The 25,805-nt window shown below is 38.7% G+C and overlaps 13 protein-coding genes across 13 annotated transcripts; 6 read left to right on the top strand and 7 right to left on the bottom strand.

Annotated features, from left to right (window-relative positions):
• Window positions 1-50: 50 nt before the first annotated feature.
• VPS27 (ESCRT-0 subunit protein VPS27) lies at window positions 51-1,862 on the bottom strand (the record flags this gene model as incomplete). The annotated part of the gene is made up of 1 exon (XM_455372.1): window positions 51-1,862. The coding sequence occupies one exon, from the start codon at window positions 1,860-1,862 to the stop codon at window positions 51-53; it is 1,812 nt and encodes a 603-aa protein (XP_455372.1).
• Window positions 1,863-2,299: 437 nt separating this feature from the next.
• On the bottom strand, window positions 2,300-3,025 carry ROT1 (Rot1p; the record flags this gene model as incomplete). Its single annotated transcript, XM_455373.1, has 1 exon — window positions 2,300-3,025. One exon carries the CDS (start codon window positions 3,023-3,025, stop codon window positions 2,300-2,302), a length of 726 nt encoding a protein of 241 aa, XP_455373.1.
• A 565-nt stretch (window positions 3,026-3,590) lies between these two features.
• CLN1 (cyclin CLN1) lies at window positions 3,591-5,177 on the bottom strand (the record flags this gene model as incomplete). Its single annotated transcript, XM_455374.1, has 1 exon — window positions 3,591-5,177. The coding sequence occupies one exon, from the start codon at window positions 5,175-5,177 to the stop codon at window positions 3,591-3,593; it is 1,587 nt and encodes a 528-aa protein (XP_455374.1).
• Window positions 5,178-6,477: 1,300 nt separating this feature from the next.
• KLLA0_F06512g (uncharacterized protein) lies at window positions 6,478-7,293 on the bottom strand (the record flags this gene model as incomplete). The annotated part of the gene is made up of 1 exon (XM_455375.1): window positions 6,478-7,293. The coding sequence occupies one exon, from the start codon at window positions 7,291-7,293 to the stop codon at window positions 6,478-6,480; it is 816 nt and encodes a 271-aa protein (XP_455375.1).
• A 365-nt stretch (window positions 7,294-7,658) lies between these two features.
• On the top strand, window positions 7,659-8,855 carry BBP1 (Bbp1p; the record flags this gene model as incomplete). Its single annotated transcript, XM_455376.1, has 1 exon — window positions 7,659-8,855. The coding sequence occupies one exon, from the start codon at window positions 7,659-7,661 to the stop codon at window positions 8,853-8,855; it is 1,197 nt and encodes a 398-aa protein (XP_455376.1).
• Window positions 8,856-9,774: 919 nt separating this feature from the next.
• ARO4 (3-deoxy-7-phosphoheptulonate synthase ARO4) lies at window positions 9,775-10,869 on the top strand (the record flags this gene model as incomplete). Its single annotated transcript, XM_455377.1, has 1 exon — window positions 9,775-10,869. One exon carries the CDS (start codon window positions 9,775-9,777, stop codon window positions 10,867-10,869), a length of 1,095 nt encoding a protein of 364 aa, XP_455377.1.
• A 458-nt stretch (window positions 10,870-11,327) lies between these two features.
• HIS7 (imidazoleglycerol-phosphate synthase) lies at window positions 11,328-12,986 on the top strand (the record flags this gene model as incomplete). Its single annotated transcript, XM_455378.1, has 1 exon — window positions 11,328-12,986. The coding sequence occupies one exon, from the start codon at window positions 11,328-11,330 to the stop codon at window positions 12,984-12,986; it is 1,659 nt and encodes a 552-aa protein (XP_455378.1).
• Window positions 12,987-13,108: 122 nt separating this feature from the next.
• SRM1 (Ran guanyl-nucleotide exchange factor) lies at window positions 13,109-14,551 on the bottom strand (the record flags this gene model as incomplete). Its single annotated transcript, XM_455379.1, has 1 exon — window positions 13,109-14,551. One exon carries the CDS (start codon window positions 14,549-14,551, stop codon window positions 13,109-13,111), a length of 1,443 nt encoding a protein of 480 aa, XP_455379.1.
• A 667-nt stretch (window positions 14,552-15,218) lies between these two features.
• ENP1 (snoRNA-binding rRNA-processing protein ENP1) lies at window positions 15,219-16,655 on the top strand (the record flags this gene model as incomplete). The annotated part of the gene is made up of 1 exon (XM_455380.1): window positions 15,219-16,655. The coding sequence occupies one exon, from the start codon at window positions 15,219-15,221 to the stop codon at window positions 16,653-16,655; it is 1,437 nt and encodes a 478-aa protein (XP_455380.1).
• Window positions 16,656-16,868: 213 nt separating this feature from the next.
• On the bottom strand, window positions 16,869-17,651 carry USE1 (SNAP receptor USE1; the record flags this gene model as incomplete). Its single annotated transcript, XM_455381.1, has 1 exon — window positions 16,869-17,651. One exon carries the CDS (start codon window positions 17,649-17,651, stop codon window positions 16,869-16,871), a length of 783 nt encoding a protein of 260 aa, XP_455381.1.
• An 887-nt stretch (window positions 17,652-18,538) lies between these two features.
• Window positions 18,539-20,485, bottom strand: LSG1 (ribosome biogenesis GTPase LSG1; the record flags this gene model as incomplete). The annotated part of the gene is made up of 1 exon (XM_455382.1): window positions 18,539-20,485. One exon carries the CDS (start codon window positions 20,483-20,485, stop codon window positions 18,539-18,541), a length of 1,947 nt encoding a protein of 648 aa, XP_455382.1.
• A 162-nt stretch (window positions 20,486-20,647) lies between these two features.
• RRT2 (diphthamide synthase) lies at window positions 20,648-21,907 on the top strand (the record flags this gene model as incomplete). Its single annotated transcript, XM_455383.1, has 1 exon — window positions 20,648-21,907. One exon carries the CDS (start codon window positions 20,648-20,650, stop codon window positions 21,905-21,907), a length of 1,260 nt encoding a protein of 419 aa, XP_455383.1.
• Window positions 21,908-22,257: 350 nt separating this feature from the next.
• On the top strand, window positions 22,258-25,548 carry ISW1 (chromatin-remodeling ATPase ISW1; the record flags this gene model as incomplete). Its single annotated transcript, XM_455384.1, has 1 exon — window positions 22,258-25,548. One exon carries the CDS (start codon window positions 22,258-22,260, stop codon window positions 25,546-25,548), a length of 3,291 nt encoding a protein of 1,096 aa, XP_455384.1.
• Between the last annotated feature and the right edge of the window lie 257 nt (window positions 25,549-25,805).

Genomic DNA, 25,805 nt, shown 5'->3' on the forward strand with positions numbered 1-25,805 from the left:
CAAAATGTTAGGTGTAATAATTGTTTCGAAGAAGAATCTCTAATATTTCATTACAGCTCAATTAGTAATTGCTCTTGCTGAACGGGTTCTTCTTTAACTTCTTGCTCAGAACCATGTATAGAAAGTTTTCTCAGAGGCACCGTTGGGAAATCGAACGACGTAATATTCTCTTGTTTTAGATGATCATCCGGATAAGGTCTCTCGGACGCTTGTTCTATTTTTGGATTTTCTATAGTAGTATTTTCATCTGGATAAGGTGGCTCGCTTGGTTCCTCTAGAATGAGACCCTCGAGTTGCGATGTTGTCGATGGTTTTTCGAATGAAACCGGTTGTGGTTCAGGAGCAGCTGGTTGCTGATTTTGTAATGCACTTCCTTGCTGATATGTGTTAGTGGTAGCGCCATTGGATAAATGCTGTGATACTGGAGATGCATAGTTGAGTATTGTTCTCTCATTTTGTTGCGGCGAATGAATTTGGGGTTGAGCTATTATTTGCGGGCTATTGGGCTGGTCATATTGAGGCATATTCTGATGGTATCCGTACGAATTCCTACCTGATTCTGGAATGGCATATTGTTGTGAAAGGCTGATGTTCCTTAATTGCATTTCTAGCATAGAGTCGTACATATTCATGATATCGGATATCTTACTGTTCATTTCATAGACAGTATTGTATTTGGAAACGGTATCACTGAGCGCATAGTTTAGCTTTGGTCTTACACCTAGTACCTTTTGATAAAGTTGCTGGAGCTGTGTATCTTCTAGGACGGCGGTTGGTGGCTGCGTTTTCATCCTCTCCACTAAGGAAGCGAAAAGGTGAATATCTTCTTCTTCATTACTGGATAAATCGTAGTTGTTTTCAATAGGAGGTGCTACTGACGGCGAAGAAGTATTATACATATTCTTCGCCTGTGATTTCCTTCTCATCTCCTCTTGCTGATGTTCTCTCAAGCTCGCCTCGATTGCAGCCTTCAAATCAGGATCCTCTTCATCAGGATCTTTTTTTAGTGGTTCTAATTTAGCAGTATCCGGAATGAAAGTATCTGCATCTCTACCATTCTCCTTCAAAGAAAGTTCGATAGCTCTTCTGAGATCCTCATCGTCATCCTCAGAACGTGTAAATCTCTTCTTGCCTTTCGATTTCTTCCCTTTGCTTGATTTACGTTTCAAATCGTAGTCTTCAAAACAGTTATCACAAACACGCACTGGCTCGAAAATACCCAAGTCAGGCAATGGAATGAACTTTGATGAATGAAGTTGGCAGAAGACACCACCACATGATCTACAATGATGTTTCCTGTTGAGTAAAGTAAATTGTGTGGAGCAAATCATGCATGCATCGGAATCAATCCAATCCGCAGGAGTTTTCGCATCAAACATAGCATTTAAATTTTCTGTCGGTTTCAAATTCTCCATGTCAATACCTCTGGATACTAATTTCTGGTATACCTTAACTACATAGCTTAATTGCGAGTCATTTTTGAAAGCCAGATATAATTCCCCCACTAATCTACTACAAAACTGTTCTAATTCGTAGTCTGTAGATTCAGCCAATATTACTTGCTCGAGGCAGTCCATAAACTCTCGTGAGCAAACCTCTTTCAAAAAGGGAACTCCACCATTCTTCATGCAAACTTCTACTAGTCGCCAGACGGAGAACTGCAAATTTTGGTTATTCCTGGTCTGTAGCACCCTCTTTTTCAAACATCTCATAGCGTCCTTCGGAGGAAGTCTTCTCGATCTTATCATGTCTGATAACTCCAAAGCTGCCGATAGGTCTATCTCACCGTTAGGTATCTTTTCATTGGTGCACTGCTCTATCAAAGCGTCAAATTCGGAAACACTCATACTTGGAAGGGCCATGATGTCTTAAAGTCTAACGCAAATACAGTTGATAGAAGCGTAGTTCCAACTATGAAATTAAGCTGCAAAAATGCTTGTTAATCACTCGGCAAATAGTGAAAGTAGTTTGTTAAACAGATGGTTCTCTAGAGTTTGACATCCTTCATTAACTTTCAGCCTCCGATCTTGCAAAAGGGATCCTGATCGATCATATTGAATTTAGATAATTAAATATTCAATATCACGTGACGTCTACACATATATATATATATATAATGAAGATGTCAGTTTAGATAGGTATTGATGTATACATGCACGACCGCGTAGCTTTATGACACAAACGTTACTGGAATTGTACAAATTACGTAGGCATAGTTGAAAAAAAGAGGATCTCATCTACGCAAAGGCGTCAAAATATTGAAGACCTTGAGTCCTTAATTTCTTATATCCGGAATATACTACGACAGAAGGAATGCGATAGAACCCACACCGATCAGCGCCAACGACCCCCACCAATATTTCTCTATGTTTGGCGCAGTCTTCTTGACAGCATTAGTCTTGTGTCTGTTTTCGATGCTCCTTCTCACGTGCGATATCAAATCTCTCTTTGCATTGCTTGTAGGCTGAGCATCATCACTGGCCGTTGGATTTAATGTTATGGTGGGAAGCATCACAGGTGGCTTATATGCCAAAAATAATGGCTGCAAAGGGGCACCATCGCTTCCATATAATTGTAGAGATTGTTTCCCATAATACGTGTCTAATTGCACCAAGTAACTTTTGAATGATTCGGCCTGATAATAACGTGAGTAAGTGGATACTCCTTCATCGTCACAAGGTTGGCTGAGAAGTTGTCTTCCATCAACTTCAATCGGTGTTAGAACTAATTGTCCGTCATCCTTAACTTCATAAGTACCATGCTGAAAAATCAAGACCGCTACAGGACACTTTGGGTCTTGTGGATTTCCAGAAACTTGGTACATTGCTTCTTCAAAATATCCATCAGCAGTAAAAGAATATGAAATACCAGGTAAAGCTGGTTCGATCAATAATTCCTCGATTGGATCATAAAATCCAGGCCCCGTGAACACTTGGTTTGATTTAGAAGACCATGTTCCTTCAAGATCTGAGTTTTGGCCACTTACAGCAACAGCAAATAACGAAAGTGGTATTAATACACGCATTCTTTTGTGAATTTTCTCGAAGTCCTTTGTATTCTGTCAATAAAACACCTGAATATATCACAGCCCTTAATATAACTAAGTACAGCTGATTAAAACTAGACTGTGAGAATAGTAGTACCTCGTGAGGTGATTGTTCGCCAGTGATGTTTGACCATTTATAATATCTCGTTGTTTAGAGCTACTGATTTCTAAATATATAGAATTTCTGGTTTCAATTTCAATTTTTGTTTCCGTCAAGATGTTATGAAATGGCTGTGCGGCAGATATCAGATCAAAGGAAAACTGCATAGAAGATGATTGATGAGAAAAGTAGAGCAATAGGAGAGAGATGACATCTAAACCTAACAAATGCCTCGGTTCCAATGTTCTCTAAAAAACTGAATTACAATTATATAGGGTAAAAATGTAGTAGAAAATCTATGAATTGAATGTAATGAATTGAATGTAATGAGTAGATCAATCTAATTACATTAAAGAAAGTTAATAATATAACTATATGATTAATAGTATAGTTCGGGATGATATCAACCAAATGCCTAAGACTTTTTGTTCTGTGATATTTGATTCACACGACGGCATTTCCTAGAGGTAAAGAAATTAGAGAGGATCTATTGCTATTTCCGTTCGAAATGGATCCTCCACCGCTGGAAAAGACGGAAGAACTTTGTCCAACAAATTTTGCTCGAGGCGGGACGATATATGAGTTGACCTTATGACAATTTGCCATTGATGCCGGATCGATGTTTTCCTTATCATCATATGATCGCTTCATGCTTGACGTTGAGTGTAAACTTATGTGAGAGCCATTGGCCGAGTTCGGCGTGAGCTTATTATGGGTAAACGAATGCAGTTGCGGTGTTAAAGGTGAAGAATGTGTGACGCCATAAGTGCTAAATAGGCTATTGTCCGATTGTGTAGAGATTTTCCTCGAAGAAGGAGAAAATGTCTGTTGTGAATAAGGTGGGGATGGGAAGTTTTGCTGAGCGGAAGGAACTTGGTAAATTCTGGTTGGAGTTGAATATTGTATTTGTCTCTGCTGTGACAAGTATTCCATTTGTCTTTGGTAGTCCCTAACCTCACCGACAAATTGTACTATACCGTCGAATTCTTTATAACTTTCCCACAATTGTTCTGGACAGTCTAAGATAGCATCGATGTAAATATCCACAATCGCATCACTAGTAGATCCAGTAGGAATCGGTGTCTGTAGCAAAGGCCCCAATTCCTGGTTAGTGAACTTGTTGATGAGTTGAAACATCCCATGCGTGACCTCAAATTGTTCGAATTTTAACAGTTGATATTGCCAGCTGGTTAAATCTATCAAAAATTTTTTAATATTGATCAATTGAATCTTCTGTGTTAAATCCTCATCATCCTCATTTTCTTCTTCATTTTGAAGATCTTCATCATCAGTAGAGTCCGATTCTTTATTAATTGATGACGATTCTTCTTTATTTCTGTTTAACCATTTACGATTATGTTCCAACTGTCTCCTATAAAGTTCGTATTGGATCGCACAATTTTCATCAGCGTTTAATATGTAATCATTTATCATTGGCTCATAAATTTCCCATCCCAAAGTGTTCAAAATATGTCTTTCCATTTGAGTGAACATCGATTCATCAAATGTCTGAGAATCATTGCAAAGATGGATCAATTCTGATAATCTTGGGATTCTTGCCCTGGGATTAGGTCCATAGAATCTGCCACCTGTAGGAACACTCACATTGTTAATAATGTGATTACATCCACCCCAAGTTTTAGCAGCTAGCCATAGACAAGTTGCAACCACCAATTTGACTTGTTCTCTTAGCACAATACGTTTTGAACAGTAACGATCGTAAAGTCTGACAGCTTGATAAAAGATCCCATTGGTTACTCTGGTTTTCAATGCGAGTTCAAAAAAGAAATTGACAACAACGTGTCTCGTCTTAGAAGGACCTAGCTCTGGTTGTTGATCTATCAACTTCGAATCAGGTTTTAGTCTACAAGATTGAGTGATACAGTTCAGCGATATTTCCTGATGATAATCCTGAACAGTTTCGTAATGAGCAAGCAATTCAGCATTTGACAATTCAATCGGATAATATGTCTGCTTCGCAGTGACCACAAGGCCCAATGAAGATTCCCTGCTGCCAGAGAATTGATTCATCGTTATCTGTTTGATTTACCTTTACCTGAGAGCGCAAATATAAATCAACCTTCTAAGGAAAAAATGAGCGAAGTGCCTGTACAGATTACCTGAAGTACTAGCGAGAGAGAAAGGATGAATGCGCTGACTGGTACAAGTTGAGCTAAGGAAGAGTAGATGCCACCGATTGCTGCTGCTAGTTCAGGTAGATAGTAGAAGGGTAGAAAGAAAATTAACGGACAGTCCAAACTTCACAAGAAATCACTGGTTCATTATATAGAAAAGAGGTCACTGTTGTAAGACAACACGAGATAGAACATCGCACATACCTTAAACCAAATCAGGCAGGCAGCTAGACATTTTAGGGCGTACTCTCGAAAATTTCAGATCAAAGAACATGAAAACGCTCTACACAAAAAATACCAGAACCCAACTGGGGAGAGATCCTCGAATGCTCCACCAAATTAGTGAACCATCAACAGCTAATAGTCAGAAGCCCTCGTATTGACATACTGCCAAAAACACACAGAAAGAAAATACAATAGTACCTAATATTTCGCAGAATGCATACCACCGCCAACTGTTTTGACCCTCAAAGCAAACTATCCTATTTTTTTCCAGGCCCTCACTGTACTGACTCCCGCATTCAATGCTCCAAGATACCTTGGTGCGATTCTAACAGGCGTTTCCAGAAGCACCGTAGGAAGAGAAACAGGAATAACTCGTAGTTCTACCAAAGTCCTGAAATCTTTCGCTCAATCTGGAAAAAAGCATCAAGAAAAATCAAAACGGTATATCCAAACTCATCGCGTCTTCACAAAAGTCTAGCGAAATGTGCCAAATTCATCACCAAAAAGATTCATTCTCAACTAGCATATCTTCTGTTGACATTGGGAAACCACGAAATTTTTTTTTTTTTTTGGTGAAAGTAAGATTTCGCAGTTTTGAAGGTACCTTTTAGAGCTTGGCTGAAACTGGAAGGAAAAAAATGTAGTACGCTTCAGGCAGAGTATCAACATCCATACGGGGAATTTGTGCTGGCTGATTTTCGCGGAGCCTGGGCAATATGCAGGATGTACTGTCTTAATTGCAGAGCGCAAAAAGTAACAGAAACTTCTTCTCGAATGAGACGTTACAATGGTGAGAGTGGTGTACTAGTTCTTTTTTTGGCGTAATGCTGCCAAAGTCAAGTAATCAAGATTTCCGAGTCATGTGACATTTAATAAGGTTCATACAACGGATAGGTTCCCATTACTATCTTGGGTTGCCAGAACAATTTCTTGCTTTACATTCTTCGCTTCTTGTTAAAACTAAATTTCTGTCAAAGGGTACGGTCAGTTTCGTGGAAGAACGGGACTGAGACCAATTCGTGAGCTGTTTTGATATATAAACATTCTGTTTCTGGATCCACCCACTTGTCTTGGATGTTAGTTGCACCCTTACTGTAAATGACGGTGCGGACCTTGAAAGGGCATTTCGCATTATTGAACATCAGGTAAATTAAAGACTTATCTTCGGCTATGTTCGTCATGACAATGCCATATACTGGGTAAAAAACCTCTTCCGTTTCAGCAGACATATAAGAGCGAACAATATGGTATTTATGATACCCTATGGGTAAAACAACTGTGGTCAATAGGTCAACCTGGCCTGATTGGTTGAACTCATAGGTATTACAGAATCGGCATACAGTTTTCAATTGGTTGTCGTAATTAACCGCTATGAGTTGGAAACCTCGATCCTTTAATACATGTACTTTACTATTTTCAGAATCAATCGTGATGTAGCCCAAATCTTCACGTTTGTCTATGTTGTAAATGTTCAGAGATGCCCTTACTTTGTCGTAAACCAGGAGTGTGGACAGTGACCAAATGGCATAAAATGAATCTATTTGGTACCCAACATCTACCACTAAATCTTGCTCCAAGTTGAGATTCTGCTTTTCGATAGTATATATCTTGATATCCTGTCCGTGATTAACAAGTATAATCAGTCTTGTCTCGTAATTCTCCCATAATAACGACTTCATCGAGTTGACTTCATACTGCAACTTCAACTCATCGTTTTCATAAATGTATAATCGCGAAGCAGTAGCAGCGACATCGTATCTTTTCTCACCAGCAGCTTCTAATGACATCAAACTGGGGATCTGGGTAATTTTTGCGATGAAAATCCCGATCAGTCCACTATTCCCTGACCATCCTTTATCCTTACCTGTTTCGCTATTGTTTGTATATGTGCTTTTAGTTTTTCTTTTGACATATCTAACATCAACAAAAACATCTAAGAAAACCTTTAGAACAGGATGATACTCCAAGTAGAAAAATATTCGGGTACGTTTTGAATGTCACAAAAGCAGAATACTTGATTGTTCGATCATAGCCACTAGTTGACCAACTGTAACATAACTGGACCTTATACGGTCGATAGCAGGTTATTAATCCATTCATCTTTTGCGGAAATATAGTTCTACATTGACAAGGCCAAAACAAAAGTATAGTTATGGGTTCTGATGATACGGGAGGTCTATTCAAATGGACAATTGATGCGCTATTCAACAGAGACACATCTCCATCTACAATGTATGATAAACAACTGCAGCAAGACTCATTCGATGAGGAAATATACTCAAGACCTAGAGCCTCATCTTTCTCGGATCCAGATATTTACTCAAAATATGAATTATTACGAGATGAGGACGAACCTGACTTATTGAGACCTGTTAGCATGAACGGGTTACCTTACGAGAAGCAGGATACAAACACTTTCCACGCAAGAAGAGCAAGAGAGAGGCGAGTTCAAGAAACGCCAAATATTAGACGAGCACCGAATCCCAACGATCCCATAATCTCAAAATTATTTCAAGTCGATGAAGATGATTCACAGTTAAACACTAATGAGATGAGGTCGCAACGAGAAAAATTCAACACTGGACGGTTACCGGGCAAGTTTCCATCTCCAACTAAGCAGTATAATGCTCGTATATCCAACAGGGATGCATTTACTGGAGCTGAAAGAAAAGCGGCATCAACAGCTCCAGCAATACCACCAGTAGCTCCATCAGTGCAAAACTTGGATTACACACCTGAATATGTGAAACTCATGGATAAATTGAGCTTAAACAACAAGGAGCTACGTGATTTAAAGGTAGATGTCAGGGAAAGACAGAAGCACGGAATGGAAAAGGAAACAGAATTGAAAAAGAAGTACCTACAGATACGACAAGAACTTATACAGGAGCTAAAACAGTCCAAGATGATTTATGATAACTATTGCAAGCTATACTATAAGTACAAAGGGGTGAAACGTTCCATCCAACTGCCGACCCAAACACTAGCCTCCAATTCTTCAATGCTAGATAAAATTGCGTCCTTGGAAAAACAAATCGTTGATTTATCAATAGAAAAAGACAGGTTAAAGAAGAAATCAGAAGAACGTATCCTATCCGTAGAACTACAAAAGAAGGAGTTGGAAAACAAATTTGAAGTGGAAAGAATGATATATGAAAGACGGATAAAGGATTTGGAAGAAAAATTGTATGTTCACGAACACCCAATACGACCTGCAACAGACACTAGTCCAGTGTCATCTTCATCATTCATGCCGCATACTCAAGAAACTTCTGACAGCACTGCTTCGCCATATAAAGAATACAACAATACGATAGACACACAATTTCTAAGAAATCTAGTCAAATAACAAGAGAAGAAGCTCAAAATTGTAACAATAAAAAAAGTAATAGTAACGGTAACGTTCTAATTAATGTTTTGTCCAGAAAAATCCCCAGATAAAACCTTATGTATTATTATACTAGTAAGTTTAACTTGGATCTAAGATATTCCGAAACCAAAGAAACTCGAGAAAAAAAGAAGTGTAGGCCAAAAACTACATAATGGCTAGGCTATCCTTCGTTGCACCAGAGTTTCCAGTGCTACCTACTGTTTTTTCATATTGTACTGTATACAGTCTTATTTAACTTTCTACACACGAGTTAGATAATCCTCAACAGAAGTGCATGAGAGATGGAAAGCTTTCTCGCAAATAAGGACACTCTCATAATAGCTACCATAACGAGGTACTGTTCGTGTATCACATCACGGAAACTTTCCTATTATTACCCCACAGCTGAACGCGACAGATCTCTTGTAGTAATTACCTCCGGACCCTCGTGGATAATTCCAGCACACTAAACGCAGAGAAAGATGCCTATATAGCCTAGTAATCAGTAGCTACCAAGAACATGTCCATAACCAAAATCCAAATTGTTAGTCATAGACTCGACATCAACTGTTACATTTCGGCCATTTGTCTGTCCCACTGAGTTTCTAAGTGAAAAACATCAGTTTCTTTTTCAGATTTTTCCGGGCTTGAAAAATTCGAAAAAATTTCTACTTTGTGTATTGTGTATATAAGAGAATCAGCACATCGATGGGATGAGCCGATGGTGTGATGGAACTTAGTGTTGTGCTGTGGAGTAGGTATAGATAGTTTCATATTGTATAATTGTAGTCTTTAAACTGGTTCTCATCAGAAATATCAACTTCCATAGACGATAAAAACATTTTATCTTTGGTATTATCTTAATTGCACCACCAGAGTCATTCACAAACTAAAAGAAATGTCACAAACTCCAACACCTATGTTCCATGAACAAGAAGATGTCAGAATCTTGGGTTACGATCCATTGGTTTCACCAGCTCTCCTTCAGGCCCAAGTTCCTGCCTCTCAAGAGTGTCTAGAAACTGCGCAAAAGGGTAGAAAAGAGTCAATTGACATCATCACTGGTAAAGACGACAGAGTTCTGGTTGTTGTTGGTCCATGTTCCATCCATGACTTGAAAGAAGCGCAAGACTACGCTAAGGGATTAAAGGCTTTGTCTGACGAACTAAAAGGTGATTTATGTATTATAATGAGAGCTTACTTGGAAAAGCCAAGAACTACTGTTGGTTGGAAAGGTTTGATCAACGATCCAGATGTGGATAACACTTACAACATTAACAAGGGTTTGCAAGTCTCTAGACAATTGTTTGTGAATTTGACTAGTTTAGGTTTGCCAATTGGTTCCGAAATGTTGGACACCATTTCTCCACAATACTTGGCCGATTTGTTGTCCTTCGGTGCCATTGGTGCCAGAACCACTGAATCACAATTGCATAGAGAACTAGCATCCGGTTTGTCTTTCCCAGTAGGTTTCAAGAACGGTACCGATGGTACCTTGGGTGTTGCATTGGACGCTGTTCAAGCTGCCTCTCACTCTCACCATTTCATGGGTGTCACCAAGCACGGTGTCGCTGCTATTACCACCACCAAGGGTAACGAACACTGTTTCGTCATTCTAAGAGGTGGTAAGCAAGGTACCAACTACGACAGTGTTTCTGTCGCAGAAGCCAAGAAAGCTCTACCTCCAACCGGTGTTCTAATGATTGATTACTCTCACGGTAATTCTAATAAAGACTTCAGAAACCAACCAAAGGTTAACGACGCCGTTTGCGAACAAATCGCTAACGGTGAAGACAAAATCATCGGTGTCATGATTGAATCCCACATCAACGAAGGTAAGCAATCTATTCCAGCGGAAGGTAAAGCTGGTTTGAAATACGGTGTTTCTATCACAGATGGATGTATAAGTTTGGAAACAACTGCTGAAGTACTAAGAAAATTGGCTGCAGCAGTTAGAGCAAGAAGAGAACTAAAAAAGAAGAACACTGAATAAACTTCATATCAATAATCATAAAAGAAAACATATGAATACCTGAGTACCCATTTGAAACACGTTTTTATTTAAATAATCTTTTCGTTCAATTGCTGAATTTAACGATTTGTATATAATAGTCTAATTACAACACGGAAAGACATGAATAGATAAAAAAAATCATGGGCTCGTTTTAATAAAACTCTAGCAAGAACATTATAAGTTAACAGCAGAATGGGTTGGTGGATTGTCAATGACTGATTTCAACAACTCATTTTAACTTGAACCCTGTCAATGACTCACTCTCTGATTCTCTTCTGAAGTTTCGAAAAGGTTTAATTTTTTTTTAAAATAATAGAAAATACAGAACTAACGAATCTAATCTTATGAAATACAAGTGTATCGATGAGGATATATCGTCAGCAAGAGATTTCAAAGGATAAACAGCAAACGACTGGTAGCGACTACAGTAAATCACAATGACAGTCGTGCATATTATTGATGTGGAATCTGGTAATTTGCAATCCTTGCAGAATGCTATCAATCATTTAGGTTACGAGACAAGATTAATCAAGTCTGCTTCAGATCCAGAGTTACAAACTGCTGAAAGAATCATCCTGCCAGGTGTCGGTAATTTTGGCCATTTTGTCGATAACTTAACTTCTCGTGGGTTTGAGCAACCTATCAAAGATTATATTGCATCCGGAAGGCCGTTGATGGGTATTTGTGTTGGCTTGCAAGCGCTTTTCGATGGATCTTCTGAATCTCCTTCAAGCAGAGGGTTAGGTTTAATCCCAGGTACTTTGTCCAAATTTGATATCAGTGAAGGTAAAAGTGTTCCCGAAATTGGATGGAATACCATTATTCCACAGGACGATCTTTCATTTGGTTTAGATCCTTATAAAAGGTACTACTTCGTTCATTCTTTTGCTATGATCGTCGATGATGTACAACTTGATGACTTGCATAGTAAGGGATGGAAAGTTGCTTTGACAAGATACGGTAACGAAAGATTTGTTGCCGCCATTCACAAGGATAATGTGTTTTCTACACAATTCCATCCGGAGAAATCTGGTAAGGCCGGTCTAGAAATTATAGATAACTTTTTGAAAGGTATTCACCCAGTTACAGAGTACACAGATGAACAAAAATCTCTTTTAGGGAATGACTATACAAACTTTGGTTTGACAAGAAGAATAATTGCTTGTCTCGATGTCCGTACGAATGATCAAGGTGATCTAGTGGTAACCAAAGGGGACCAATACGATGTCCGTGAAAAAACAGAAGGAGGCAACGTTAGAAACTTGGGAAAACCTGTAGAGCTCGCACAACGTTACTATGAACAAGGTGCTGATGAAGTTACTTTCTTAAATATCACCAGTTTCAGAAACTGTCCATTAAAGGATACTCCAATGTTGGATGTGCTAAGACTTGCTGCCAAGACTGTGTTTGTACCACTGACAGTCGGAGGTGGTATCAAAGATGTCGTGGATGTTGACGGCACAAAAGTACCGGCTTTAGATGTGGCCGGCATGTATTTCAGATCTGGTGCTGATAAGGTTTCTATTGGTACAGATGCAGTGTTTGCTGCAGAAAAGTACTATGCTAACGGAGAAAAGGGTGATGGAAAATCTCCAATTGAAACGATTTCTAAAGCTTATGGTGCACAAGCGGTGGTTATTTCTGTGGACCCTAAAAGAGTTTATGTTAACAATAGGAACGAAACCCCTAATAAATGTTTCCAAACTTTATCGCCTAATCCTGAGGGGCAAAATTGGTGCTGGTATCAATGTACAATCAAGGGTGGTAGAGAATCCAGAGACCTAGGAGCCTGGGAATTGGCTCATGCATGTGAAGCCCTTGGTGCTGGTGAGATTCTCCTAAACTGTATTGATAAAGACGGCTCAAACTCAGGATACGATTTGGAATTAATCGATCATATTAAAAGTGCCGTTTCAATTCCTGTTATTGCCTCATCAGGTGCAGGGAATCCAGGTCACTTTGAACAAGGATTTACAAAGACAAAGGCTGATGCTTGTTTAGGTGCAGGTATGTTCCATAGAGGAGAATACACTGTTAACCAGGTCAAGGATTACCTGATCTCTAAAGGTTTAAAAGTCAGAATTGATAACGAGTAACCTTATCGATTAATATCGACTCATTTAGGTTGTTACCTAGTGCGTAATCTTTTTAATTAATTTTGTAAATATATAGATACACAAATACTGTCTAATGAAAGTACAGATAACTTTTATTAATTTTAATCATCCATTTCATCAGCTCTTTTTTCTGCTTCTTCGTCAGATAATTTAACACCACCAGAAATAGAAAACTGACCACCGCAGCCAATGAAGACAATGCTGTGATCTTGAGTGGCCGTGTTTTTGATTCTTGTAGGTGTTTCAATATCATCTCCAGAAGGACCTAAACCAACTGCATAAGTTTCACCGAATCCCCAGGAATACACTATACCATTTTTGGCAATAGCGAGGGAGTGATGAGAGCCTGCAGCGATGGCCTTAAATGAAGGAACGTCTTCTAATTTTGTTGGAAGAGGAATAGAACGGGCCTTGCCATGAACATCTTTATAAGTGTACTCAGGTAGTTTATCCTTTGAAATACCGACTTCAAACATATCTAATCTACCACAAGAATATAAATCACCAGATTTCGCCAATATTAGAGTGTGATGTTCTCCAGCAGAAACAGAATCGATTTCAACTCCTTCTGGCAAAATGACCTCAGTAGGAACACTTACCAAGGACCCATCTTCTAATTCTGTAGATATACCACATTGCCCGAATTGATTAAGACCCCACGAGTACAGTTTACCGTCCGTGGAAAGGGCAAATGAATGATTTTCACCCGATGAAATATACTTTATGTTATCCAACCCAAATGGTCTTGGATCTAAAGTTCTCAAACGAGAACGTTCCAAAATTCTTCTACCTAATTGTTGCTGTTGACCATTACCCCAGGCGTAAACAATACCAGTTTCATCCAAGAACAATATATGATCTTTCCCAGCAGCCATTTGAACAATCTTGGCTTTCTTGGAGAAGTTAGGGATTATCCAAGGGGTTTTCTGGACGGTAATCTCATCTCTGTAGAAACCTAAAATACCTTCGTTACAACGGAAGGTACCCCAAGCGTAAACGTCACCATTTTCAAATAGAGCAGCAGATAGATTGTCTGTGGCAGCAATCTGTACACATCTTAATTCGTCCAATGGTAAAGAGTCTCTAGGAATTTTAGTTGGAGTGGATTCAATTTCGTTGAGGTCACCATCTTCATCATCATCACTATCATTTGCATCCATATCTTTCAATTTTTCTACAGCTCCGCTAGTGTCTCTACCCAAAGCACCTGAGTCGTTAGTCCCCCACGACCAGATGTTATTGTCAGCGTCTAGCGCTAGGGTGTGCATTCCACCTGCAGCAAAAGACACAATTTTAGCCTCATCACGGGGCAAAAGGGGATTGAGTCTAGGTCTCTTAACTTCTTTGTTTTTAGCTAGAGGACCCAAGCCTAGTTCACACATTGATCCAGTTCCCCATACAAAAATGTCAAGTGGAACAACAGATCTATACAAATGTTTATAATCATCTTGAGAATTGATGCTAACAAACTTATGATTCAAAGTAGAGTGTAAATGCTTCCTTTTAACTGGAGTGTTCGCTACACTAGAAGATCTTTTAGACATGATTTCTTCAGTAACTGGTGGTCAATTAAAAGATTAATTGGAAGGGCCTAGTCTAATGTTAATTGTAACTTTGCTAAGATTGCAAGGAACGAAAAAAACGGAAATGAACACTTGGTTTTTGATCAATCGATAAGTACAACTCAAGGGAGAAGCTTGAGTGAACAAGAGACCAGCAATGTGTCACCACGCATATGAGATCACATTACACTTGATCCATTGTTAATTATATATACGTAAAACGAATCTAAGCTGCAGTTGAAAAATCTTTCCAGATTTTAAAGTCACGTGCAAAACAAACAACATTCTTTGCCTGTAATCATTAGAAGAACATAGCTCTTGGCTGTTTACAGTAGCTTGAATTTGTGTTCAACGCTGTGGCATATCTGTTTCAATCACGACGATCCCGCTGCCAATGCTCCAGAGTTATTTAATTGAACCTTTGACTTCTCTAAACAGAGTATCTCTAGCCTTTCTTTTTCTGTCCGTGCATTGACTGAAAATTTTTGGGATTTGAATAAGTAACGATGAGATGAGAAGCGATGAGATGAGATGAGATGAGATGAGATGAGGTAAATGGCAGATAACAATCACAAAATTACTCATTAGTGTCTGCTTTAGTGCTCAGAATACGACTAGTGATACAAGATTTATTTGTTCTACGGAGAAAATGGGTAAAGTAATGGGTGGCAGCGGTCGTAAACAGAGACACGATCCTTTATTGAACGATCTTGACTCTCAACATGGTAAGTTGAAAAGACAAGGTAAGAAAAAGATCGATGCTAAGGATCAAAAAGGCCATGAAGATGAAGAATTTGTCGATGCCCAGCAATCTAGAAAAATTTTGCAATTAGCTAGGGAACAGCAGGAAGAATTAGAGGAAGAGGACGAGCAGTCTCTGCAGACATCCAGCCAAGGAATAAACAGATTCTGTGTGGCCAACTATGCGGATGAAGATGATGTAGCTGAGGAAGAGGAAGCTCAAGGTAATAACATATCTGACTTTGAACCGGAAGATGAAGACGATTTCGAAGGATACGAGGAGGAAGAAGTGGTAGAAATTGACGAAGAAGATGCTGAAATGTTTGACCAATATTTCAAGACTTCTGCTGATTTCAACTCTGCCAATGGATCATATAACCTTGCCGATAAGATTATGGCTTCTATTAGAGAAAAAGAGATGGAACTACAGTATAATGAAGAAGAAGCAGGTGATGCCTCTGCAGTAGCGGAACCAGCTGCACCTGTAGATCGTACAGAAGGTGTCGCCTTACCACCCAAGGTGATTCAAGCATACCTTGCCGTTGGTACCATTATGCAGACCTGGAGACATGGTAAACTACCCAAACTATTCAAAGTTTTGCCTTCTCTAAATAACTGGCAAGATGTTCTCTATGTTACTAATCCAGAGGAATGGTCTCCGCATGCTATATACGAAGGTACTAAACTTTTTGTTTCTAACTTATCATCTAAAGAGGCCCAAAAATTCGTTATAGCTGTGTTGTTACCACGCTTCAGAGAAGAAATTGAATTTAACGAAGATCACAACTTAAATTACCATGTCTACCGTGCATTAAAGAAATCATTGTATAAACCGGCTGCCTTTTTCAAAGGGTTCTTATTCCCACTTGTGGAATCCGGTTGTAATGTTAGAGAAGCTACCATTGCTGCAAGTGTGTTATCCAAGGTCTCTGTGCCAGCTCTTCATTCTGCTGCAGCATTGTCCTACCTTTTAAGATTACCTTTTTCCCCAGCCACCACCGTTTTCATCAAAATTCTACTCGAGAAGAAGTATGCTTTGCCTTATCAAACTGTTGACGAATGTGTCTTCTACTTCATGAGATTCAGAGAAGTCACTGATGGAAGTACAGGCCAAGATGCCGTCAGAGTCTTACCTGTGGTATGGCATAAAGCTTTCTTAGCGTTTGCTCAACGTTATAAGAATGATATTACCCAAGATCAAAGAGATTTCCTACTTGAAACTGTTCGTCAAAGAGGTCACAAAGAAATTGGACCTGAAATCAGAAGAGAATTATTAGCCGGTGATAGTAGAGAATTTGTCAGTGATGTTGGTAATAAAGCTGATTTAATGTTTGATGTTCTGTAGTCAATAGTCCTATAACAATATAAGTGCCTGTCAATTTTAAACAAGTGTATAATATGCAATTATAGATAAGACAATCAATAGAATCAATCTATTCGATAAGTGGAAACGGTATCAATTAATTTCATCGAATATTCATGAGTCTATTTTGTACTTTGAAGCTTTTGAGTGAAGCAGAGCCTTTATCTAAATCTTGGAGATTTTAGCGGAAGACACTCATAAATCTGGAAATACTTTTATTACAAGATAGGTGACCAATAGACCAATTATAATAAACGATAAAAGTCCTAACTTCATTAAAAATCCAATTTTTTCATTGTGATACTTTTTCAATCTGGATCCGAGTGAAGAAAGGCTCTTAGAAGTAACATGCAATCCGATTTCTGCTGCCTTAAGAACAGTAGAGTCGTGTTCGATAGCATTCTGGAAAGCTTCCGCACCTTGTCTTAAGCCTGAAACTAGCTGGGACATGTCTTCAACCAGTTCCTTCTGAAGATCATCCTGAATTTGCATTTGTTTGTCAAATGATTCACCCTCCGTATCAGCGCTGTCCCTTCTTTTACCCATAAGCCTTTGGCGGAGCTCCTTCAAAGAATCGTTGTCATTAATTGCTTCAACATTGGATATTATATCAACATCGTCCTCATCTCCTATAGGCACGTCGGGCGTTGCATCGAAATCAACACTATATCGCCTTTTCTTTTGAGATTCCTGATATGCATCATATTTCTGTTGCAACTTAGAAGCTTTGGAGAAACTGATAGAGCTAACCGATTCCTCTAGTCTGCTAAAGTTTTTCTGGTATCTATCAATAGCATCAGAAGACGGATCATCCAAGTTATCCTTTATAGCCAGTTTTCTCACGGTATTTAAGTTTGTGGCCAGTTTTGTAGATATAAGATAATGGTAAAAAGGGTCTTCGTCATCTTGAAAGAGCGAAAGGTCCCTGTAATAATTTTTGCGTAGTTGATCACTTAATGTGTCTAAATCTGTCGTCATATTCCGTCAGTTAATGTCCTTTAACGAGGCGCTATCCCTTTTTATTTGTGATTGGAATTGTACTAAGTATTATTTTAAAGGCTATATTACATTTTGTTTTATGTCACTAAAATATTATCCCAAACCTCAATCAAAGAAATAACAGAGCTGTCTGAATGAAAGTCATTCACTCTGAAGCATGACCCTTGCCAACCCTTACAAAAGCGCATGTAAGAAAGAGTGGACCGAGTGCTACTTAATGTATCTACCGATGGTAAGTATAACATAAGGCTGAACTTGGTTAACTATTGCTAAATCTTATTGATATACAAATTCATACGACTCTCATAATATTTCAGAGGAAACTACTGAACCAATTAAATGGGTAATATTTCCGCCCACCTACTATCAAACTACAAACTGTAGGAATTCAGTTGTTGTTAGCGAAAAGGGCGTTAAATGGGAGTATCCCAGCTCTGGGCATCTTGAGCTTACTTCTACATGCGTGGAATAAGTCTGCGCCATGATAACCACAACGCGAACCATAATTGAACATGCCGAAATGTGTTTAAGAGCCCTTGTTTGCTGAGCTAGGAACCAAAAAGATAACCACAAATGACAAGAATACTTATCAACTGGACCATGTACTGAGGTCAAGTATAAAGTAAACCAACTTTAACCAAGTTTTGTATCCTTTTCTTTTGGTTCATCAAATTTTTCAGTAAACACCGGGTAATGCAGTGACAAGTTGCATGCTAACCATAGGTCTTATAACCGGAAGCAGGGCAGCTAAGGAAGATATAAAGGATATGCAGTTACATTTCCATAATGAATGGGGATAATAGACTGTGCAAACAGTGGATTTATATATATATAAGAGTTTAGGATGAATTTAGATAGTACTTACATTAATCGGAAAACATGGAAGCCTTTTTCTTACTCTTCTTGTTCTTCTTGTTATGCTTCTTACCATTTTCGTTGGCGACGGTTTGCTTATGGAAAGGGTTCGTAAGTCTGCCTTGAACACCGTTCAAATGGAAGAAATTTTTGTCAAGTTCATCAGCTACGTTGTACAAGGCTGCTTGTTTACCACCATGGTTGACAGATTTAGCTTGTACTTTATCACCATCACCACCAATATGAGCAGAGAACGTTAATCGACTTAAATCGCGAGCAAGATCCAAATCTTGTATACCTTTGTGTTTGGCAGCTTCTGCAAGTTGCTCTTGTCTGTTGATAGGTAATTTACTGAACGTGTATAAATCTTTGTTGAATTCCTTACATTCTTCTCTGGTATATGGCGTATCATCGTCCATGTGAGGCGGTGGATTAATGTACAGGAGTTTACCGTTCACATAATCTTTGAGAATGTAACGAGAGGCACGAGATTCATCTGCGGCACCAAAACCTTGTGTCATATAACCACGAGCTCTGGCATAAGCAACGAGTAATTCTTGTGCAGTTGGTACTTCACCATTCCCACCCTCTTCTACGGATTTGGTCTGAATATGGATACCGTAAATGGCTTCCAAAAAGTATTTAGGGACCCTTTCTGCCACTAATGTCGATGGCCCAATATAGTCACGTAACTGATCGATCGGTAGAACACCGTTACACACCAATTCACCTTTATTGTATGCAAAATTAGGGAAAACTAGACCTGGACAGTCGCATAACGTTACCTTATCAGATAACTTGATAGTTTGGAAATGTTTGGTCTTACCAGGGGTAGAAGAGACAGAAACTTTCTTGGCACCCACCAAGGCATTTATAGTGGAAGACTTACCAACGTTTGGATAACCCACTAGACCTATTTGTATGATTGGCTCTTGACCGGGCAATGGAGGAAGTAGCGGATCGTTTGGCGCTTTATCTAAGAACAATTCTTCAAGTTGATCGATCTTCAGTATGTTAATTTTATCCAGAATTTCTTTGTTCACTTCTTCCCCATCAAGTTCTTCAATTTCTTCCTCTGTAGCCAGTATTTCCTCATCGTCCTCTTCTTCAACGTATTCATCCCCTAGTTCCTCTTGTCTCTCTAATATTTCATTAGCCTTGGCAGCAGAAAAGAATGTAAAAGAGATGCCCCTCGAGAGAAGGTACTTGGCCCAAATAATACGTTGCTTTCTTGTTAATAAATCCGCTTTGTTGATCAAAAGTAAATTCTGTTTCCTGTCATCCACTTCTTTCACATATTTCTCTAAATCTGTGGATCTGAATAATAATGGATCTCTGGCATCCACGATTTGGACTACTAGATCACATCGCTCAACAACTCTCCACAACTGCCTCCAAACTTCAATGTTTCTCTCGAATGGAGTCAATAACAAATCCTCGTTGTCTTCTTGCAAATAGGCTAATTTACGTCTCCATTCCAAGAATGCTTCCTTTTCTAACCTTTCTAATTCAAATCTGGTCATAGATTCATTCCACTTAGGCCTTCTTGGGACAATCAACTCTCTAGCATGTAATCTCTGCTTCTCGTTGATCTTACTTTTCTGCTCATTGGTCAAACTAAATCCCTGGGATGTGGCTGCATCGGCACCGTTATCCATTCTGATGATCTTGACATTAGAATGTCTGTCCGCTGTGAAATCCTTGTCTGCTAACTCAGCAGTACTCAAAAATTCATCTAATGCAGATTCCTGAGTAACAGATCTCAATTTTACCCAATTAGCTTCGTGCTTATCGGTAGTGAAACGTTCTTCACCATCTGGCAAATACTGCACTTCATTTTCCTTACGTCTTGCAGTTTGAATTGCCTTACCTAACCCAATAGTGTTTTTATTCTTCCTTTGAATAGGCTTTGGACCCTTTGGAGGTTTCCACTTCTTTGTTGTTTCCTTTGGTGGCATGCTGCTAGTCCGTGTTGCTTGTAGACCTGCCGTTAACTGCTAAGATTGTTGTGCTGATGCTTTGCTTATGATGAGATGAGCTGGTTAACATATTAAAATTTTCCGCTAGTACGTAAAGTGTAAAAAAGAAATTGTGTGGTAAACCTGAACTAGAACAGATGGATGGCTCAACAATCTTTACAAAAGCACCCGCATGATGAGGATGCAGAGTACGACTCCAACATAGGTATTGCATACCACCTTAGAGGAGCGACAAAATTAGAAGTCAAGAGTTTCTGCAGAATGGAAGAAACTGCAGCTGATAAAAGGGTTACCACGCGTCTTCCTCCATGTTGCTTGTGTATTTTAAGAGAGAAATTTATCATTGTGGGTACCTATCTCTTGCATAAGGACTCAGGCAATCGAACTGGCTCTATTGAGGTTTATGATAAAGAATTGAACCTTCTTTCTAGCATAAAAACCTATGGGGCAATTTTAGATTTGAAGCTCAATCCATTCGATGATACTTTACTCGCAACAGCTCATTCAACCGGTAATATGATTCTGTGGACGATATCTGTCGACGATGATAATTCATCAATTGATATCAAACTATTGAACAACCTTCAAGTATTTGATCCCACATGTCTAATAACGTCTCTCCAGTTTTCTCCATTGCTGGATAATCTCGTACTTTTAACCACTACTAATGGGGATTTTGCTACTGTTGATATCATACATGGTGAAATATGCTTTATAGAGGAGGTGGAGCCATCGTATTTCGACTCCTCAACAATAAATTATATTGAGGTGCCAAATGCAGACATCAAAGTTATAAATGTTCAGAATGACCATGAACAAATCTTTCATTTCAAACATTCTTTGGAGTGCTGGACCGGCGAGTTCGGCTGTTTGGCTCCTTTGAAAGATGTTGTATTCACTGGTGGTGACGACTCTGCAATTGCAGCTCATGATTTGAATTCAGGCAAAAAGATCTGGTCCAATTCAAAAATTCATCAAGCTGGTGTTACGGCAATTAAGGCTGCTAGGGAGACATTTAGAGGCAACAAGCCAACAAGTTTAATCACAGGCTCTTATGATGACCATATACGATCCTTTGATCTAAGAATGCTCTCAGAAACCACAATATATCCAGGGACAGACGTCCCTGTGGTTAATAAATGGGAAGACAATTTACAGGGTGGTGTTTGGAGATTCTCGGAGGCCCCAACGAATGACGGACTGTCAAATAACAGACTTATGGTTTGTTGCATGTATAATGGTGCGAAGGTTGTCAACGTCCAAAACGATCATTTCGTGACCGAGCAGTTTATAAAAGAAGGGCATGAATCAATGTGTTACGGTGGTGATTGGAGTAAAGAAACAGTTGCAACTTGTTCTTTTTATGACAAGTCCCTACAACTTTGGAAAAGTCCAAATTAATACACATATAGTTTTAAAAGGAACGAAAAAAGCAGACGGAATTGAGACATAATTGATGTGTTCTCACTTCGCTGTTTCGATGAGCTTCAGTATGTATTCTTTTTTAAATATAGGACCATTTGTTTCATCTTATTAACGCACGTGACTTCAAGTATCTTCATCCTGCAACACCAAAACACGAAAGTTTTGGAAAAACTGGGTAAGTAATCCTTTGATCTAAAATTTAATTACTTCAGTTAATATAAAGAAAAAGACTTCAAAGATTGGTATTTTGATGAAGTAGTAGGAGCTTCATAATTTCTGATATCTGAAGCAGCAAATTTGTTTCACTGGTTCTCACGTCATTAAAGATGGATTCACCTGAGTATTTGGAGAAATTAAAACCCTTTCAAGAGGGAATTCCCAACAGCATTGCTGAGAAGAAAGAAAGATACTTGCTACCACTGCGTGATTTGGCATCAGGGAAGCGCAAATTTGATGAACAGGGAACAGTAAAGAGATTCGAACATTTGCTTGGGTTATCTACTTTATTCAGACATTTCATTGAAAGGAAAGCTGCCAAGGATCCTAGATTTAGAGAGGTATTGGACACTATTGATAATGTCAACGGCAAAGCAAATGGTAAGGGAAAGAAACATACAGATGCCCGCAGACGTAAGACTGAAAAGGAAGAGGATGCTGAACTTATGAAAGATGAAGAAGAAGAGGAAGAGGAGCTTGCTGATGTCGATTTCCAATTCAGAGAAAGTCCAGCTTATGTTAACGGACAGTTAAGACCATACCAAATCCAAGGTTTGAACTGGCTAGTAGCGTTGCACAAAAATCAACTAGCTGGTATTCTAGCAGATGAAATGGGGTTGGGTAAAACGTTACAAACCATTGCATTTTTGGGTTATCTAAGATATATTGAAAAGAAGAATGGCCCCTTCCTTGTGATAGCTCCTAAATCGACTTTAAACAACTGGCTCAGGGAAATTAATAGATGGACTCCAGAGGTAAGCGCCTTCATTCTTCAAGGTGATAAAGAGGAAAGATCTAAGCTATGTCACGATAAGCTTTTAGCATGCGATTTCGATATCTGTGTTGCATCCTATGAGATTATCATTAGAGAAAAAGCCTCCTTTAAAAAAATTGACTGGGAGTATGTTGTTATTGATGAAGCTCATAGAATTAAGAATGAAGAATCCATGCTATCCCAGGTTCTTAGAGAATTTTCCTCTCGTAACAGGTTACTTATCACTGGTACTCCGCTACAAAATAATCTTCATGAGCTTTGGGCTTTATTGAATTTCTTATTGCCTGATATTTTTGCTGACTCGGCAACCTTTGATGAATGGTTCTCTAGCGAATCATCTGAAGAGGATAAAGAAAAAGTGGTCAAACAATTGCACACTGTGCTCAGTCCCTTTTTGCTACGTCGTATCAAGAACGACGTCGAAGGTTCATTACTACCTAAAAAGGAATTGAACGTCTATGTTGGTATGTCTTCAATGCAAAAAAAGTGGTATAAACAGATTCTCGAAAAAGATATAGATGCAGTTAATGGTTCAAACGGTCAAAAGGAATCAAAAACCCGTTTGTTGAATATTGTCATGCAATTGAGAAAATGTTGCAATCATCCATACTTATTCGATGGTGCAGAACCAGGTCCTCCATACACTACTGACGAGCATTTAGTATACAATTCAGCCAAATTGAAAGTGTTGGATAAATTACTAAAAAAATTCAAGGAACAAGGCAGTCGTGTCCTAATTTTCTCTCAGATGTCTCGTGTGCTCGATATCTTGGAGGATTACTGCTATTTCCGTGAGTACGAGTACTGTAGAATCGATGGTTCTACTGCACACGAAGATAGAATCAACGCTATTGATGACTATAATGCACCAGATTCTAAGAAGTTCATATTTCTTCTAACTACTCGTGCTGGTGGGTTGGGTATCAACTTAACTACTGCAGATATTGTTGTTTTATACGATTCTGACTGGAATCCTCAAGCAGATTTGCAAGCAATGGATCGTGCGCACAGAATTGGCCAAAAAAAGCAAGTGCGGGTATTCAGATTTGTCACTGACAATAGTGTGGAAGAGAAGATTTTGGAAAGAGCTACACAGAAACTAAAATTGGATCAGTTAGTCATCCAACAAGGGCGAGTCACTAACAAGAAGAAGGAGAATAAAAATGACTCCAAAGAGGGATTACTTTCTATGATTCAGCATGGTGCTGTTGATGTCTTCAAGAGCAATGACAGTAGTGCCATGACCAGTCAAACTGGAACACCACATCCAGATGATGGGAAGGACAAGGATGAAGATGTGGATTTGGATGCCTTGCTAGCACAATCTGAAGATAAGACCAGGAGTTTGAACGCCAAGTATGCAACTTTGGGTTTGGATGAACTTCAACGATTCAACCAAGATTCTGCATATGAATGGGATGGTCAAAATTTTAAAAAGAAGGTTGAAAAGGATATCATTAACCCACTATTTATCCCACCTACGAAACGTGAACGTTCAACGAATGCTAACTATTCTGTTGATAATTATTACAAAGACGTGTTAAACCCTGGACGTAACAATCAATATACGGTTCCACCAAAGATGCCAAAATTACAACCTCTAAATAGCCACCAATTATTAAGACCACAATTAAAGGCTATTTACGAAAAGGAAAGAATGTGGATTGCAAAGAAAAACAATTATGTTCCCAACCTTGATGACGTTGTAACAACTTATGGTGACGTGAAAGATGAAGCAGAAAAGAAAGATAAACTAGAACTTCTAAAGCTATCGATTGCCAATGCAGAACCATTGACAGAAGAGGAAACTAATAATAAAATTGAATGGGAGAAAGAAGGCTTCCATAACTGGAATAAGTTGGATTTCCGTAAGTTCATTACTGCATCAGGTAAACATGGTCGTAATTCTATTCAAGCCATTGCTGCTGAATTCGGTGGTAGCAAGACAGAAGAAGAAGTGAGGGCTTATGCTAAAGCATTCTGGGCCAATCTTGAAAGAGTGGAAGACTATGAAAGATACGTGAAGAATATTGAGACGGAAGAAGAAAGAGTGAGACGAGTAAAGATGAATCAAGAAGCTCTACGTAGAAAGATCAGCCAATGCGCAAACCCACTATTTGAACTCAAGTTGAAGTTCCCACCATCTACAAACAATAAGAGAACGTTTTCCGAAGAGGAAGATAGATTTATCTTGTTGATGTTATTCAAATACGGACTTGATAGAGAGAACGTATACGAAATGATTAGGGATGAAATCAAGCACCATCCTTTGTTCGAACTTGACTTCTTTTTCCAAAGTAGAACGCCAATTGAATTACAGAGAAGAACCATCACTTTGCTCCAATGTCTAGAGAAGGAATTTAATACCGGAATTCAGAAAACAGATGAATTAAATGATCGACTAAAGAAAGAAGATGAAGAAGGTGAGAGGTTGCGGGAGAAGTTGAAAGAGGAGAACAAAGCCAGAAGGCAAGAGGAGGAAGAACAAGAAGAAGAAGAAGAAGAAAAAGAAGAAGAAGTTAATGGCACTGCAACTCAAAGAAAAGACGAAGCAACTGAAGTTGACACCGAAGTCAATGGAAACAGCCTTAATGAACCTGAACAGAAAAAGGTAAAGACAGAATAAATATCATAAACCCTTCTGAATAGAGAGAATCCATTGTATAATACTGAAATAATATAAAATTTGTTGAAAACGAAAACAGTTCCTTAGTTTTTATGCAATTTTTGATTCATTTTATCACTCTTATTATTATTATTATCATTATTTTATTATCATAGTTATTATTATTATCAGTTGGTTATATTTACTTTGAACACAGTAAATTAATTAGATATAGAATAGAATCCAACAGTTCAATGAAAAGATTTTAACAACTTCCG

The sequence above is a fragment of the Kluyveromyces lactis genome (assembly GCF_000002515.2).
Source record: "Kluyveromyces lactis strain NRRL Y-1140 chromosome F complete sequence".
Lineage (NCBI taxonomy): Eukaryota > Fungi > Ascomycota > Saccharomycetes > Saccharomycetales > Saccharomycetaceae > Kluyveromyces > Kluyveromyces lactis.